A 16219-nucleotide genomic window follows, 5' to 3' on the forward strand; every position below is an offset into this window, starting at 1 on the left:
ATGGGGAACCCACTCCCTAATGTGAGTGGCTCATGGAGAATGGCAGATGTCCATCCACTTACACACTTTCAGGGAGTTAAAACTTGGAACAGGATGCACTTAGTATCCCATCATCTGCCAAGAACACCTCCCATCTGCTAAAGAGGAAGTGGTCACATAGCCTGCCTGTACCTCAGGCCTGTACCACCTGAGGCCACACATGTGGACCTCTTTGGGCTTCTCACTAGACAGGAATCACACAAGACAGTGTTTGGAGCACTGTTAATCCGTTATGATTTATTAGCTGTACAGCAGTAGATCCTCCTCCCCAGCTTTCAACCCCATTACATATTTTATTACAGGTCTCATGTTGGTGTCCTAAAATAATGAAAAATATCACACAGTACAGCTAAGTACAAAATGTATCAACCTAGAGTCTGACAGCTAACTGATGGCTCTCTTAAAAGCAATACACAGAAGAAAAAAGTGTTTGAAATCAACAAGACTGAGGCTCTCTAAAAAACACATTTTAAACATGACAGTTCATGTGCAAGAATCATTTTTAGTTGGTTTCGCTTCACATTATTTACCTTTTTTTTTTTTTTTTTTTTTTTTGGCATATCCAAAGTTTAAATTACTGACCTAATGAAAATTTCTGGCCCAGCTTTTAAGGGACTGCTGTGACCTGCTCATAATCACCCTTCTGCTTTAACAGAGGATTTATGAAACAGAAAATTCGGCTACAAACAGAGCAAAGAAAATGTGGATGGGAAATCATAACTGAAAGTTAATTGTACAAGGTTCAAATGCTGGCTCCATGGGCTGGAAATCACGATCTTCCACATGGGCGTCCATCTCTAGTGGGCAGCAGTCTGGGTGCTGTTCTGCTACATGATTGCGATCCGATTCCTTGTCAACATTTACACACTACAGTCTGTGGCAACTTAATTTGCAAGTAATTAAAATGCTGGGTTTTCTTACACTGCACTTCTTTCAACCTCTTAATTAATGGAAAAGATTAAAATGTAAAAAAAGTTATTTACAAGCTTGACCATACCAGAAACTTTGCCAAGAAAGAGGCAAAGCCTTCAGGACAAAAACCGATCGCAGCATGCCATGTTATTGGTGTGCAGCCGACTCCAAGCAAAGGGAGTCAGGGAAAAAGCAAAAGCAAAAACCAGTTTAAAAGTCGAAGTCCTTCCCAAGTCTGCATTTACAATTAAAAACTCTCCTGGGAAGAAGACCATAGAACTCTGGGCAACCCGGCGGCTGTTCTGGAGTGGTTTACCATAGCCAGAAGGAGGGTCCAATGTCTCTGTTTCCATCTAAGAAAACCAGTTAGGCGTCAACACTGTCCTTAGCACTTCCTGGTAAACCCTCAGGGACTCAGAACATTCCATGATTTGCTAACATCAAACGGCAAGTTCTAGTTAAATCACATTTTCCTAACATCATCCTTGAAGTTTTAGTTCTCAGTATGTTTGGTAAAACGGTGTAAAATGGTGCTTTTCCCAAAGCCAAAAGAAGAAAAAAGGGAGAAAAATTAAGATGCAGGCCGTTTAAACACAGCCCTGAGCAGTCCTGGTGAAGACAAGGCCCTGCCATCACCGGTCCATCATGCTGAGGATCATCTCAGGGGTGAGGTCTCCGTTGGGGGCATCTGTGGCAGCGGGCTGGGCCTCCTCTTCCTCCCCCTCCACGGGCTCTGCATCTGGCTCTTTTTTTACTTGAACTATAATGTTCTCAATTGCACCTGTATTCTGATCTTCAACCTGGATGATAGCTGTTGCTGGTGAAAAGGGGCATGAACAAAACAAATGCTCCATTAAAGTCCTCAAAGATGGCAAAGGTCCTTCCAGACTTGACACTAAATGGATATTAGCAATTCAGGAAAGTCTTCGTAGTTATACAGAGCAAGTCAATAAAAAAAGACTGAATGATCTAAACGTGGCCACACATAAAGCCCAAACACTCTAGAAACTATCAAAGAACAAAATGCTTGCAGTTACCTTCATATGCCTCCCAAACTACATATTAAAAGCCTTAGTTTTCCTTTCTGTCATAAATTTGGCCTTGCAATAATAGTCTGAGACAGACAAAAGATGTGGACAGCATGACCAGGGTCATAGAATGTGTGATGTAGGTCTGTTTCATTTGATTCTAGCTCTTCCACACCCAGGGCCCTCCACCAGTTTGTTCATTCACGTGTGTGCAGGTGAAATAGTTCCCAGAATCTATAGTTAATCACCCCACTGTAATATAAATCTATACATGAGGCTCAGTAAATACACTTAAGAAGATTAAACCTTGCATTTGTTAAAGGAAGAAAAAACAAAACACACCAGCTTTTAGAGACCTGAGTTCCCTAGAGCCTGCTCTCACAGGGCTGTCTAGTATAGGACTGCTACCCACTGTCATATGTAGTGTGAAGGGGAGGGTGACCACCTCCTCGGTGTCTGCTCATCAATCAGAAGGCCAGCAACTAAATCACAGGCCTGGGATTCTTAATAGGAGGACCAACCTACTCACAGAAACTGCTCTCTCCCCCCATCCTTTCAAGTTCGGCTCCTTTACATTCATTACCCATCAATTCTGCCAGCTGACTGTGACTTGGGTTGTTTTGTAAAACCTCCCACGTTAACAGCACCCATCGGGTAGAACATAAGCACCCTTCTATGCTAAGCTTTTATTCACTGAAATGTAACAGGCCTCATATGTTCCCCAGTAAAAACTAAAAAAAAATTCGCTTCCTGAGTTTGTTCCTGACAAGACCCTAACTTGGTCTCATGGCTTAGTTCTCATCTTCCCCAAGAACATGGACCTGCATAGCTTCCCCACGTGCTGGGAGAGGATGCCAGCCAGTAACTGAGGGGAGACTTACGCTGGGTCTGTTTGGGTTGGTTGGTTCTGCCGGGGGGGCGACCTCTCCGCTTCTTGGCAGGTGGTGGGGCTGGGGTCACAGGCTGAGGCTCTGGCTCAGGTTCAATTTCCATAGCAGGCTCCTCTTCGTCGTCATTGTCATCCAGGTCTGGCTCAGCATTTTCTTCTTATTAAATCAGGGAGAACAGGTGGTGGAAGAAAAAGAAACACAAATAATCATATACTCTGTGAAGTTTAGTTATGTATTTATTTTCATTGTTAAAAAGCCCATTTTAAAAATGCTTTTGCTGCCCAGTCAGTGTGGCTCAGTGGTTGAGCATCAACCTAAGAACCAGGAGGTCATGGTTCAATTCCCAGTCAGGGCATATGCTTGGGTTGCAGGCTTGATTCCCGGGAGGGGGCATGCAGGAGGCAGCTGATCAATGACTCTCTCTCATTGATGTTTCTATCTCTCTCTCCCTCTCCCTTCTTCTCTGAAATCAATAAAAATATACTTTAAAAAAATGCTTTTGCTGAAATTTTTGCTATCAGTCAAAGCAGAGTAAACTGGTATTGTGGCAGTATTAATAAGCAAATGAACTTGACTACTATTAATCATATTACATGGACTAGATATTTTTTCTTTAGCTTTAGACATCAGAATATTGAGTTTCAAATTCTTAGAGGCAACTTCATCTTATGTTAGTTATAACAAAACCACAAATAGTGTTTAAAGTTGAAAATATAACAAATATTCCCTCTACCTATTCTACGAGGATAAAGGAAGACATTAAGCCTGAAATGGACCCCTAAAGATGTGGTCTGCTCATCTGAGTGGGTGGTGTGTGTGTGTGCGTGTGTGTGTGTGCGTGTGTGGGGTGTGTGTGTGTGTGTGTAAGACAGAAGCTCCTGATGCATTGTGAGGTCTTGTTTCCCAGGATAAATAGCAAGAGTTCTTTTAGGAGTACTATTGATGGGCTTTTTAAAGGCCAAGTTTTTAGCCCTAGCTGGTTTGGCTCAGTTGATAGTGTCGGCCTGCGGACTGAATGGTCCCAGGTTCGATTCTGGCTGAGGGCACATGCCCGGGTTGCGGGCTCTCCCCCCCCCCCACCCCGCACAGTGGGGGGCGTACGGGAAGCAGCCAATCAATGATTCTAATTGATGTTTTTATCTCTCTATCCCTCTCCCTTCCTCTCTGAAATAAAATAATAATAATAAAAAATAATAAAGGCCAAGTTTTTAGAGTTAAAAGCCAAGAAGCACAGGTTGCAATCACTTTCTTCTTCCCAGCTTAATACCAGTATCAGGCCCAAAGGGTCATCTTTAATCCCTTACTTTGTCTCTAATGCCATCTATATATATAAAAAGCCAGTGACCGTAACCCATAATGACCAGTTGCTATGATGCCCTCTGCGGCCAGTGAACCCGCCTGATGGAGGGTGGGGCTGGCCAGCTAACCTCCCACGGCCCCTCCCCCCAGCTGGCCTTATTGGCCTCTCCCACCCCAATCAAGGGCAGGGTGCTGGCCACCCCCCACAGCACCACCTCCCCCTGCCAACCCTGCTCCTGATCGGCCCAGTGCCCCTCCCCCAGCCAGCTCCACCCCTGATTGCCCCCCCACCCCCAATAGGGGGCAGGCCAGCTGGCCAACTTCCTACAGCCCCTCCCCCAAACTGGCCCCACCCCCAATGGGCCCACGGCCCCTCCCCCAGCCAGCTCCACCCCTGATTGGCCCTCCCCATCAATTGGGGGTGGGGCTGGCTGGCAAACCTCCCATGAACCCTCCCCTGGCTGCTGACCCCCCCCCCCCACTGGACCCCCCACCCCATTTGGGGCCCATCGGCCCACCGCCCCTTCCCGCAGCCGGCCCTGCTCCCAATCAGCCACCCACCCCATTGGGGCTGGGGCCCCCTCAGCCAATTGCCCTTGGCCCCTCCTCCCAGCCTGTCTGGCCCTGATTGGGGCCAGGCCTGCTGGACCCCACCCGTGCAGGAATTTGTGCAAGGGGTCTCCAAGGAGAAGGAACTACTGTAGAAAAAATATTGATGAGGAGCCTGATAACATATGGCTTTGAGCCCTGGATTTCTTACTAGGTATGAGACCTAAGACACTGACCACGCTGGACCTCAGTTTCCTTGTGTAATTTTTATATATATATATTTTTTATTGATATTTTACAGAGAGGAAGGGAGAGGGATAGAGAGCTAGAAACATCGATGAGAGAGAAACATCGACCAGCTGCCTCCTGCACACCCCCTACTGGGGATATGCCCGCAACCAAGGTACGTGCCCTTGACCGGAATTGAACCCGCGACCCTTCAGTCCGCAGGCCGACGCTCTATCCACTGAGCCAAACCGGTTTCGGCTCCTTGTGTAATTTTTAAAGCTCTCAACCTACTTACTAGTGATCTGAGTATCAAAAGGGTTGAGATAACACATGTAATCATGCTCTGTAGCTTATACTCTACTACACAAACACAGCTGTACTGACACTGTACACCACGATTTAAAATGCCTCCATTACGCCACGCATTATTTAGTAAGAGATGTTATCCCCATTTTATAGAAAAAGTGAGAAGCTAAGTGATTTGTAAGGCACAGCTAAGCCACAGCAGGTGGAAATCCAACCTCTTAACCTCAATTTGGGGCTGTTCTGCTGCTCACCCCTGCAGGCAGCCAAAGACGTCTTGTTACCCCTCCCTCACTGCCGTGCCACAAAATGTACACTGCCTGCCTTCCTCCAAGAAGCACAGGTTGCAACCACTTTCTCTTCCTCTGGAACCAAACGTTTAAATTTAGAAATCTGTGAGTAAATGCCTGATCTTCTGGACAAAATGGCTTATTTATCATGTGACTGGCATCCTAAGTAAAATATGGGGGACGTAGCCTTTTTTTTTTTTTTTAAATATATTTTTATTGATTTTTTACAGAGAGGAAGGGAAAGGGAGAGAGAGTTAGAAACATCGATGAGAGAGAAACATCGATTAGCTGCCAAGGTACATGCCCTTGACCGGAATCGAACCTGGGACCTTTCAGTCGGCAGGCTGATGCTCTATCCACTGAGCCAAACCGGTTAGGGCGGAAACGTAGTCTTATGTGGCAGTGTGTCAAGAACTTCCCTGTTGAACTTATTCAGAACCCCTATTGCCTAAGTTAGCCCAATGCCTAGAAAACTAAATAAATTCAGTCAGAAATGGGGTGGGGGAGCACACAAAAAAGGTTTAAGGGTCAAAAGCTCATTGGCTTGGAGAAATTTGGGCAAAAATCCTTGAAAATAGCAGTAGACTCTGCTGTACAATCTCTGCAGGTGGCCAGGCAGAGCTCCCGGGAGGGGATACATAACTGCTTGGCCTTTGTAAGCCGTGGGATGGAAAACCCAGACTGGGGGGCAGGGAGAGAGACTAGTATTAGATATGAGGCCCAGAACCAAACTGTGCTCTACAAACTAGAATTCTTCAGCTAAAACATGCTTCTGGTGAAGTACAATTAGGGACTGGCCCACAGAAACGAGCAGGGCAATACCATGGGAAAGAAGGGATGTCTGTGGCAGCATGAAGCTCCGCAACTAAGAGCAACTCCTGGGACCTTCAAGGTCAGGATTATCTGTGGGTCTCTGGCGATATTTGGGGCCTTCTGACCCCAAATATTCCTTGGCACCTCCTAACAGTCCACACATTTTCCTAAAGGTAGATTCTTAGTGGAGAGTCGTGTGTTCTTTTATAAAAAGCAAACACACTGATATTTCAAAGGAAGTAATTCACTTAAAACTTTGAAACTAAACAAGATACCTCTTAAAATACACTTTGCACTAAAAAAGGCAGCAAAGGGGGGGCATGGGGCGATAAGGACACATAGGTAATACCTTAATCAATAAAGAAAAATAAATAAATAAATAAATAAACAAACAAATAAATAAATAAATCAAAGTAGCACTAGTAAAAAAAAGGCAGCAAAAATAAATTGCTCCCAGCCCAGCTGGTTTGGCTCAGTGAATAGAGCGTTGGCCTGGGTTTGATTCTGGTCAAGGGCACATGTGCACCCCCCCCGGGGTTATGGGCTCAATCCCCAGTAGGGGGCGTGCAGGAGGCAGCCGATCAGTGATTCTCATCACTGATGTTTCTATCCTTTTCTCCCTCTCTGAAATCAATTTTTAAAAATTTTAAAAATAATAAAATAAATTGCTTCTAGAAGAAGCTGAAGTTCTGAATAGAAAAGTGAAGGTTTTTCTAAAATAAAGAAAAACTAAAGGGACCTTCTTACAAATCTACATATAAAAAACTTAGTGCTTTCATGAGCAAGTTTTACAATAAAACCAAAAAAATAACTGAAGGTCTTTAATATATTTAATTTTCAAAAATTTTGTTTTCTTCCCACTACTTCTACTAACAAGTAACATAGAAAACAAAACGAGGAATCCTTAGAAATAGCAATTAGGCACCATTTGTAATCTCTCCAGTCTGATAGTGCTTCTGGGAAAGTGCACTCCCCAAAACAAAAACTCTCGACATTCTTTCCCATAAAAAGCTTACATCTGTAGTCACAGATGTACCTTCTCAACTGGGTGCCAGTAGCCCAAGTGTCCACATTGTAGAACCTAACACTTTGGAACAAATTTGTATCCTCAAATGTGACTCCTACATTACCAATATTCTTTTTTTTTTTTTTTTTAATATATTTTATTGATTTTTTACAGAGAGGAAGGGAGAGGGATAGAGAGTTAGAAACATCGGTGAGAGAGGAACATCAATCAGCTGCCTCCTGCACACCCCCTACTGGGGACGTGCCCGCAACCAAGGTACATGCCCTTGACCGGAATCGAACCTGGGACCTTTCAGTCCGCAGGCTGACGCTCTATCCACTGAGCCAAACCGGTTTTGGCACATTACCAATATTCTTGTTCTCCCTCGCTCTTCATGAGTCTAACATCTCAAAGCATACCTTCTGCCTGGATTTCATGACTAGAAAGGCAAAAACACCCCAAAGAGCATCAATGGTAGGAAAATAGGCCAAGTTTTAAAACATAAATGAAGAGATTAAGGAAGGAAGAGAAAGGCTGACCTTCAACAAATTTGATCAATACATCTCAAGGCTAGACTGACAGACGCAGTCAAACCAGAAGTTGGTCAAGATGCTTTAAGCAACCTACTTCATGTCCATTAGATTCATTGCTCAAATCTAGACCAGCTTCCTAACTGAAAGTTACGAACATAGAAAATAAACTCTGCTGGCCTTAAAATAACACTAATCTGAGTAAACTGAGTAAATATATTAATTTTGCTTTGGCTTTAAATGAACATAACTTATAAAGTATTATTAAGCAATTTCTAGAATGCCATTAGAAAAAGAAAGAAAAAAAATTGCCCCAGAAACAAACTAACTGCTGTTGTAAATATATACACACACTAGGAAGATTAGAGTTTTAAAGGAAGCACTAGCCTACTTCTACCTCCCAGCATATCCGTACATAAACTGGGAACCAAAATCCACCATGTTCAACTAAACCAAGGAACAAGCCACTTACCACTGTCAGAGGAGTCTTCTTTTTTAGAGCGCATCTTTCTTTTTCTTCCACGTTTACTCTTCTTCGTTTCTCCTCCATTTTCCCCTTCTACACCATCTGGACCAGCACAATTATCAGCATGTCTTGCCATGGTATTCTAACAAAAGGAACAAACCCTCTTTCACATTACTGAAAAAGTAAAGATGAGCACTGGAAGTTCTCTTTATTTTAGTTTAATAAAATAAAAACAATGGAGTATCTATATTAAGTCTGAATGTCTGCTAAAATATGTCCTAAAATATGCTCTCCTCATTCAAGGAATTGATCTCCATTTGGAGGGGGACAAGAGGGAGAAAGAAGGGAGGGAGAGAAAGAGGAGTCCTTCAGAAGATGACGCTGGGTCCCCTGAGTGGAGGGCTCAGCAGCATCAGGCAAAAGGGGCCGGGGAGGATCAGACCAGCTACCTGTGCAGATCTGACTAACATGGTCCCAAATGAAGACCAAGGACAGACCTACTGGGGAACTTCCTACCAGCAGAAGGGTTCACACATGGATACAACACTTCTATGTCTATTACCTCAGTGGGAAGAACTGTCATGCTTTGCAGTGGAAGACCAAGAACATAATATTAAGAACCATTATAATTTGACTCGAAGTGGTGAACACACAATATAATACACAGATGATGTATCATACAATTGTATAGCTGAAACCTATATAATTTTATTAACCATGTAACCCCAATAAATTTAAAAGAAAAGAAAAAAGAACCATAATAGAGGATGTAAAGCTCTGACTCTTACCCGCCGTGTGAATGTTTTCCCACATTTAGAACAGACAAAGGCCGCAGGGACAAAGTTGGGGTCATGATAGCGTTTGAAGTGCATGTCGAGGAGTTGTTTCTGGCGGAAGGTCTTGTCGCAGTGGCTGCAGGCATAAGGCTTCTCCCCGGTGTGGGTGCGCTTGTGCATGATCATGTGCCTCTCCTGAAAGAGCGGGTGGGGGCAGAGGCTTCAGAGTCTGTCTGTCAGAGGGCTGCTACCCCAGCTACCACCTGTGTGCATATGGCTGACAGGCTTTTCTCTCCCAAGGATCTAGGCTTGTTGGAAAAATAAACTAATCTTTACTGGGGTGAACTACTTCCATAAATCCCAGGCAGATATGCCCACTCCTGCCAGGCTGATTCTTTAGATCATTCCCAAGCATCAGGCTCCAGGACCAAATTCTTAATCTCCACAGTTCTGAGAAAGAAGTCAGTAGTCTGCCTGAGGTGGGGGTGGAGTGGGTAAGCTGTGACTGAATAAAACATCAGCTGGAGTCAGAGATACAATCAATAGAACCTTTGAAGATATTCCTCACAAATCATAGTTTGAACATATTATCCTTAAAAATAGCCACCATACAAGGTTTGTAAGAACCCTTTGATGAAACCCGACACCCACGAGGCATCAACTGCTTTGTAACCCCGAGTCTCTACCTGTCTGCAGGCGTAATCACACTGGTCACACTTAAAGCGCTTCTCATTCTTGTGTGACTTCTGATGCTGAATGAGGGCATAGCGCTCATGAAACACAGCATCGCAGTATCGGCATTTCTTGCCTTGCTCAATATAGGAATGCTGCTTTCGCAAGTGGACACCTGAAAGCAAAATATAGAGCCCAGTCTAACTTGGGAAAACATAAACAAGCATTTCAATAAGTTAGTAATACGTTTATTTTTGCTTCTTAAAAGGATTATGCTATTATACAGAAAATTAATTAAAAGGAGGAATAATTATAAATGTGAGGAGACCAGTTAAGATGCTGAAACAGGATAGGTGAGAGAAGATGGTGGCTTGGATAAGGATGACAGCAATGGATATGGGAAGAAGGGGGAGAACTGATGAGAAATCTAGGAAGTTGAATCAGCAGGATTTAGTAATAGAGTGCAGAAGAGGAAGGCGGGTGTTAGGGACAATTGCCTGGTTTCTAGCTCAGAAAACTAAGTAGACCAGTTAAGAAACTTAAAAAAAAAAAAAAATTAAAAATTGATTTCAGAGAGGAAGGGAAAGGGAGAGAGAGATATAAACATCAATGATGAGAATCACTGATTGGCTGCCCCCTACACACACCACACTGGGGATCCGAGCGTGCAACACAGGCATGTGCCCTTGATTGGAATCAAACCTGGGACCCTTTAGTCCTCAGGCTGATGCTCTGTCCACTGAGCCAAACCAGCTAGGGCAAGCATTCAGTTTTGACATGTTGCATTTGGAATGCCAACAATATCAAAGTAGGGAGAGGGATGGCAAGGTACAGATGGTTATATAAGCCCAACTCAAAGGAACATAAATTTAGGAGTTGTTAGAATTTGAGCTGATGAAATCACTAAGCAAAAAGTAAAGAATGGAAAAAGAAGAGTATGAGTCCTATTTTAAGAACTCTAAAAGTTAATGCCAGTAAGAGGAAAAGGGTTAAAACAAGAAAAACTTGAGGATGAACAGTCAGAGAAACAAGACCAAGCCAACAGGATGCACTGCCATGAAAGCCAAGGGAAAAAAGTGTTTTAAGGAAGAGGGCAAAACAACAACATTAAAAACAAAACAACGAAACAAAAGAGGAGGACACAGACCACTACAAAAACGGTGCTGAGAGAGCAAAGCTAACAGGTAAGAGCCATGTTCCCTGTGCTCTACCACACAGGGTCATTAGTAATTTTAGCAAGTCTCTTTCCAGAGTGATGGGGCATACTCCAGATGAGAGGGAAATTAGGAGCTGTGCAACAGAGAATGTGAGGGACATAATTCTTTTTTTTTTTTTTTTAAATATATTTTATTGATTTTTTACAGAGAGGAAGGGAGAGGGATAGAGAGTTAGAAACATCGATGAGAGAGAGACATCGATCAGCTGCCTCCTGCACACCCCCCACTGGGGATGTGCCTGCAACCAAGGTACATGCCCTTGACCGGAATCGAACCTGGGACCGTTCAGTCCGCAGGCCGACGCTCTATCCACTGAGCCAAACCGGTCAGGGCGGGACATAATTCTTTATGAGGGTTGGCTAGGAAGGAGATAAAAGTTAAACCTGGAAGGGGAAATAGTTTTTTAAAGACAGGAGAGGAAGCCGTGGCTGGCATGACCCAGCTGGTTGGAGTGTCCTGTACACCAAAAGGTAGTGGGCTCGGTTCCCGCTCAGGGTGTGTACGGGAGGCAAGTGATTGATGTCTCTTACACTGATGATGTCTCTCTCTCTCTCTCTCTCTCAAATCAGTAATAAATAAAAATAGAAGAGGCACAAGCATGCTTAGAGTTGAGGGGATACATCAAGGAGTGAGAACGTGAACGGAAGTTATTAAGACAATATTGACCGTGTTAAAGGCTGCCATGACAGGAGAGGGGGATCAAGGCAAACGCAAAGGGACAGACCTCAGACAAGATGGGACAAGGGAGGATGAATATAGACACAGGTATGTTTGATAACAGAAAATCTGGAGTTTCAACCTGCTGCCTTAATTTTATTTTTAAGTAGAAAAAGAGGTCACTCACTGACACCAGGGAGACAGAAAAGGTAAGATTAGAGGCTTAAAGAGAGTGATTTACCTAACTGTCATAGTGCCTCCCACACAGCAGGCACCTAAACATTTGTGGAATGAATCAAGGAACAAACTCACCGAGGAGAATGGGAGCACTGCTGACAAGGATAAATAGTTGGACTGTCCAGGAGCAATGAGCCCTGTCAGCTGCATTTGGGATCATGAATTTATGGTACTACCAATCTGATTCAATCAAGGCAATATATCAAACTTACCAAGGGCCAACTCTGGGGAATGGAAATGAGTAAGAGAAGGGTTGGCTATACATGTTCATTATATGAAGACTATTTATTTATTTATTTATTATTAATCCTCACTCAAGGATATTTTTTTTTTTCCATTGATTTTTTTAGAAAGAGTGGAAGAGAGAGGGAAAGACAGAGGAACATCAATGTGAGAGAAACCAACCAGGGCCCGGGCCAGGAAGGAGCCTGCAATCAAGGTACGCGCCCTTGACCAGAATTGAACCTAGGACCCTTTGGTCTGCAGGCCAGCACTCTATCCACTGAGCCAAACAGGCTAGGGCTTAAGGCCTTTTATATATACGTATATGTTTCGAATAATTTTTAGGCCTCAACTTTCCCCTTCTGGTCCTCTGACAGAGGCCTACCTATTTTTCATATATTCTTATTTATTTATTTTAAATATATTTTATTGATTTTTTTACAGAGAGGAAGGGAGAGGGATAGAGAGTTAGAAACATCGATCGGCTGCCTCCTGCACACCTCCTACTGGGGATTTGCCCGCAACCCAGGTACATGCCCTTGACCGGAATCGAACCCGGGACCCTTCAGTCCGCAGGCCGACGCTCTATCCACCGAGCCAAACCGGTCAGGGCCCTTTCATATATTCTTATTAAATACTTGTAATAACAGTCCTGTAAGATAGGTATTATTCCTATATATCAGTTGGGGGGAGGGGGGAGAAAGGCTCATAGTAATAAGTATTTGGAAGTGAATCTTGATTCTAGTAGGTCTGTCTCAAAGCCCAAGCTTTCCTGTGTCACAAAGTGAATAATTTTATTTACTGCATATAAGAGTGAAATCAGGCCTGCTTTAAAGAGGAAACACATACTTCTTTGGGATTAATTTTGGGAGATAAACTTGAATATCCAGACAGTGGCCTAACAGCTCACACACTGCCATGAGATATTATTGGTTTAGATTTTAGTTTCTATATGGTAAGAACAGTAAAACTCTATCAGAGGACAGTGCCTTTAAATCTATGTTCCTGATGCAACCTGGGTACTTATATATTGCCCCCAATGCAAGAAACAACCAAAAAGGACTCAAATCCAGCTTTGTTACTCATGAGGTGTGTTGTGTAGCTTTTGATGAAGATACCTGTCTAGCCTATAAAGCTAGAATACATGCCTTGATGATTTAATATGGTTGTTGTGAAGATCGAAAGGGTAAAAAAGCAAAAACTACTACTATTTGACAGCTCATAGGCAATTTGTAAAGTATCTAAACGTCAAAAATGTTTGTAAGAATTACGTTTAAGGACAGAGAACAGACTGGGGCAGTATTTTTTTTTTTAATCTTTTTTTTAAATAAGAAAAACAAACTGAGAATTCCAGGTGACTATATCTCTAAGTATGACATACTAAAATTTCTACTGCTAAACTCTGCCTCTATATAAACTCTAGCTTAATTATGCACAGGATTGTAGTTATCAGTTACCAATAAAATAGTATAATTACCCAGAGAAAGCATAAATGTTTTGAAAAATCTGACTTGGACTGACCTTAATTTGACTCATACTATGTCACTTGTCTATTTGGGGACTTAAACATTCTGGCTACTAATTAAAGGTATACTCTGTTTCTTCTTATTACAGCTCAATTAATTTATAGATGAGCTATATACAGTAAAAGAAGAGATAGAAAAAAAATAGCAGCTAAACAATAGCTTTTATTAAGTGGCAGGCCATGCACATACACAAACTTATACAAGTCAGATAAAGAAGTTATTTATGGCCCTAGTTGGTTTGGCCCAGTGGATAGAGCATCAGCCTGTGGACTGAGGGGTCCCAGGTTTGATTCTGGTCAAGAGTACATGCCTCAGTTGCAGGCTCAATCCCCAGCAGGGGGCGTGCAGGAGGCAGCTAATCAATGATTCTCTCTCCTCACTGATGTTCCTCTCTCTCTCTCCCATCCCCTTCCTCTCTGAAAGCAATAAAAATATATTAGAAAAAAGAAGTTATTTATGATCTTCACACTTTCCCAAATCCTTCAAAATATTTTTTTCTCTCAGTTGCCACTAATTTACTTACCCAAATCACTTTTTCGGGCTATGACAGTGTCACAGTGGGGACAGTGAAATTTGGCCACATTTTCTGTGTGCTTCTGTAAAATGTGCATCTTCATGGTACCACTTTGAGTAAATCGCGCATGACAAATATAACATTCATAAGGTTTTTCCCCTAAAGAGGAAATACAGAATGAATAAATTAGATGAAATGACTAAATACTATCATTTAATTGGAGGGCAACTCAGGTGGCAGATATGTAAAGCCACAGAGAATCTTTAGGTCTTACTCAGAAAGGCTGAGGCTCAGGTCCACTAACTGGCTCATGCCTATCTTGAGAGATGGCAAACAAGCCCTAAACTGCTGCTGCCATAGAGTTGTACATATTAGAAAGAGAGTAGGCCTCAGTTCCCATCTCAAAGCCTCACCCTCCACCTATAGCGGGTTCTTCTGCACTCAGCACATTGACCTTCACCAGCAGGTGAGGGAGAAAGCCCCATTTCCCCAAGTCTGAATTCTCATGTTACCATCCGAAGCTGCCCTTCCATTCCTGACCTTCCAGTATGAATGGAGCTCTACTTCCTCTTCCCCATGTGCCTGCCCCCCAGGCCTCCCCACGTGATGCCCTATGCTGGATGCCAAAGCCTTGGGAGCAGACAGGGCCACCTTCCTGAGAAGGGTCTTCCTGAGAAGGGTCTTCCCCATGGGCAGAAGAGCTTGGGTCCCAAGACGACAAGGAGCCTAGGTTGCCTCCACACTGCTGAGGGAGTTCCCCTTGCCCCTATTCCCCCAGGCCTTGTATATAGATTATAAATATACTAGAGGCCTGGTGCACGAAATTCGTGCACAGGGGGCGGGTGTGTGTGTCCCTCAGCCCAGTCTGCACCCTTTCCAATCTGGGATTCCTCTCACAATCCAGGACTGCTGGCTCCCAACTGTTCGCCTGCCTGCCTGCCTGATTAGCCCTAACCACTTCCCTGCCAACCTGATCAACGCCTAACTGCTCCCCTGCTGGCCCGATTGCCCCTAACTGCCTTCCTCTGCCAGCCTGGTCACCCCTAACTGCCCTCCCCTGCCAGCCTGGTCACCCCTACCTGCCCTCTCCTGCCGACCTGGTTGCCCTAACTACTCTCCCCAGCTGGCCTGGTCACCCCTAACTGCCCTCCCCTGCAGGCCTGGGTCTCCCCCAACTTGCCCTCCTCTGCTGGCCTGGTTGCTCCTAACTTCCCTCCCTTGTTGGCCTGGTCACCCCTAACTGCCCTCCCCTGCAGGCCTGATCACCCCCAACTGCCCTCCCTTGCAGGCCTGATCTCCCACAACTGCCCTCCTCTGCTGGCCATATTGTGTCCACATGGGGGTGGCCATCTTGTGTGTTGGAGTGACAGTCAATTTGCATATTACCTCATTATTATATAGGATAAGGGGGAAAACAGTGGGTGGGAAGGGTTGTGGGGCTGGGGCCTTGCTTCCCCTCCTCCCTGCTCCCCTGGTCTCCTATCCCTGGGGCCATTTGTTAAAAAAATAACAGAAGAATTTAAAAAATATTTCCAAAATGAAAAAGAAAAAAAAGAAATAAAGAAAGATAGTTCCCACAGCAATGCTCACCTTTTGGGGAAAGCACACGGGATGACAGGAGGACCTATAGGTAGATGTTTCTTTTAGGAAAACTGAATGAGCTGGGTTAGGTAGTCTACCCAGATTTCAACAGTAAAAACTTTCCTCTCTTCAATGTATATTCAGAACAATGAATTCAGCAGATATGCCAGAAAGGCACTCATGAATGATATACTTCCATTCAGGTAATAAGAGGGGCATGTGGTGTTCACAGGGTGCCAGAGAACCCACTGAAAAGCAAGAAGGGAAGAAGTCCTACCTGAATGGGTTCTCATGTGCCTTTTCAGCTTGTATGTGTCCCTGCTGGCATAACTGCACAAGCTGCACTGGAACGGACGCTCTCCAGTATGAGAACGAATGTGACGTTTTAATTTGCTGACCTGAAACATGAAAGCAACCAAACCTCTTACACTTTAATTAATAAATTGTAACATGAGTGCTGTGGG

At 43.9% G+C, this 16219-nt stretch overlaps 1 protein-coding gene across 4 annotated transcripts in view; it reads right to left on the reverse strand.

Moving 5' to 3' along the window:
• Window positions 1-252: 252 nt before the first annotated feature.
• CTCF (CCCTC-binding factor) overlaps window positions 253-16219 on the reverse strand; it is a 45821-nt gene continuing 29854 nt past the window's right edge. The window contains exons 6-12 of one of the 4 annotated variants that reach the window (XM_080645841.1): window positions 16033-16153; window positions 14184-14333; window positions 9816-9976; window positions 9142-9324; window positions 8360-8495; window positions 2861-3022; window positions 253-1768 (exon numbers count right to left, since the gene is read on the reverse strand). In XM_080645841.1, coding sequence (XP_080501967.1) covers window positions 1584-1768; window positions 2861-3022; window positions 8360-8495; window positions 9142-9324; window positions 9816-9976; window positions 14184-14333; window positions 16033-16153 — 1098 coding nt within the window. In that variant the 3' untranslated portion in view covers window positions 253-1583. Of the gene's footprint in view, window positions 1769-2860; window positions 3026-8359; window positions 8496-9141; window positions 9325-9815; window positions 9977-14183; window positions 14334-16032; window positions 16154-16219 lie in introns of all 4 variants that reach the window. The other 3 variants (XM_080645840.1, XM_080645843.1, XM_080645842.1) reach the window with 3 other exon arrangements.

The sequence above is a fragment of the Plecotus auritus genome, assembly GCF_963455305.1.
Source record: "Plecotus auritus genome assembly, chromosome: 10".
Taxonomy (NCBI): domain Eukaryota; kingdom Metazoa; phylum Chordata; class Mammalia; order Chiroptera; family Vespertilionidae; genus Plecotus; species Plecotus auritus.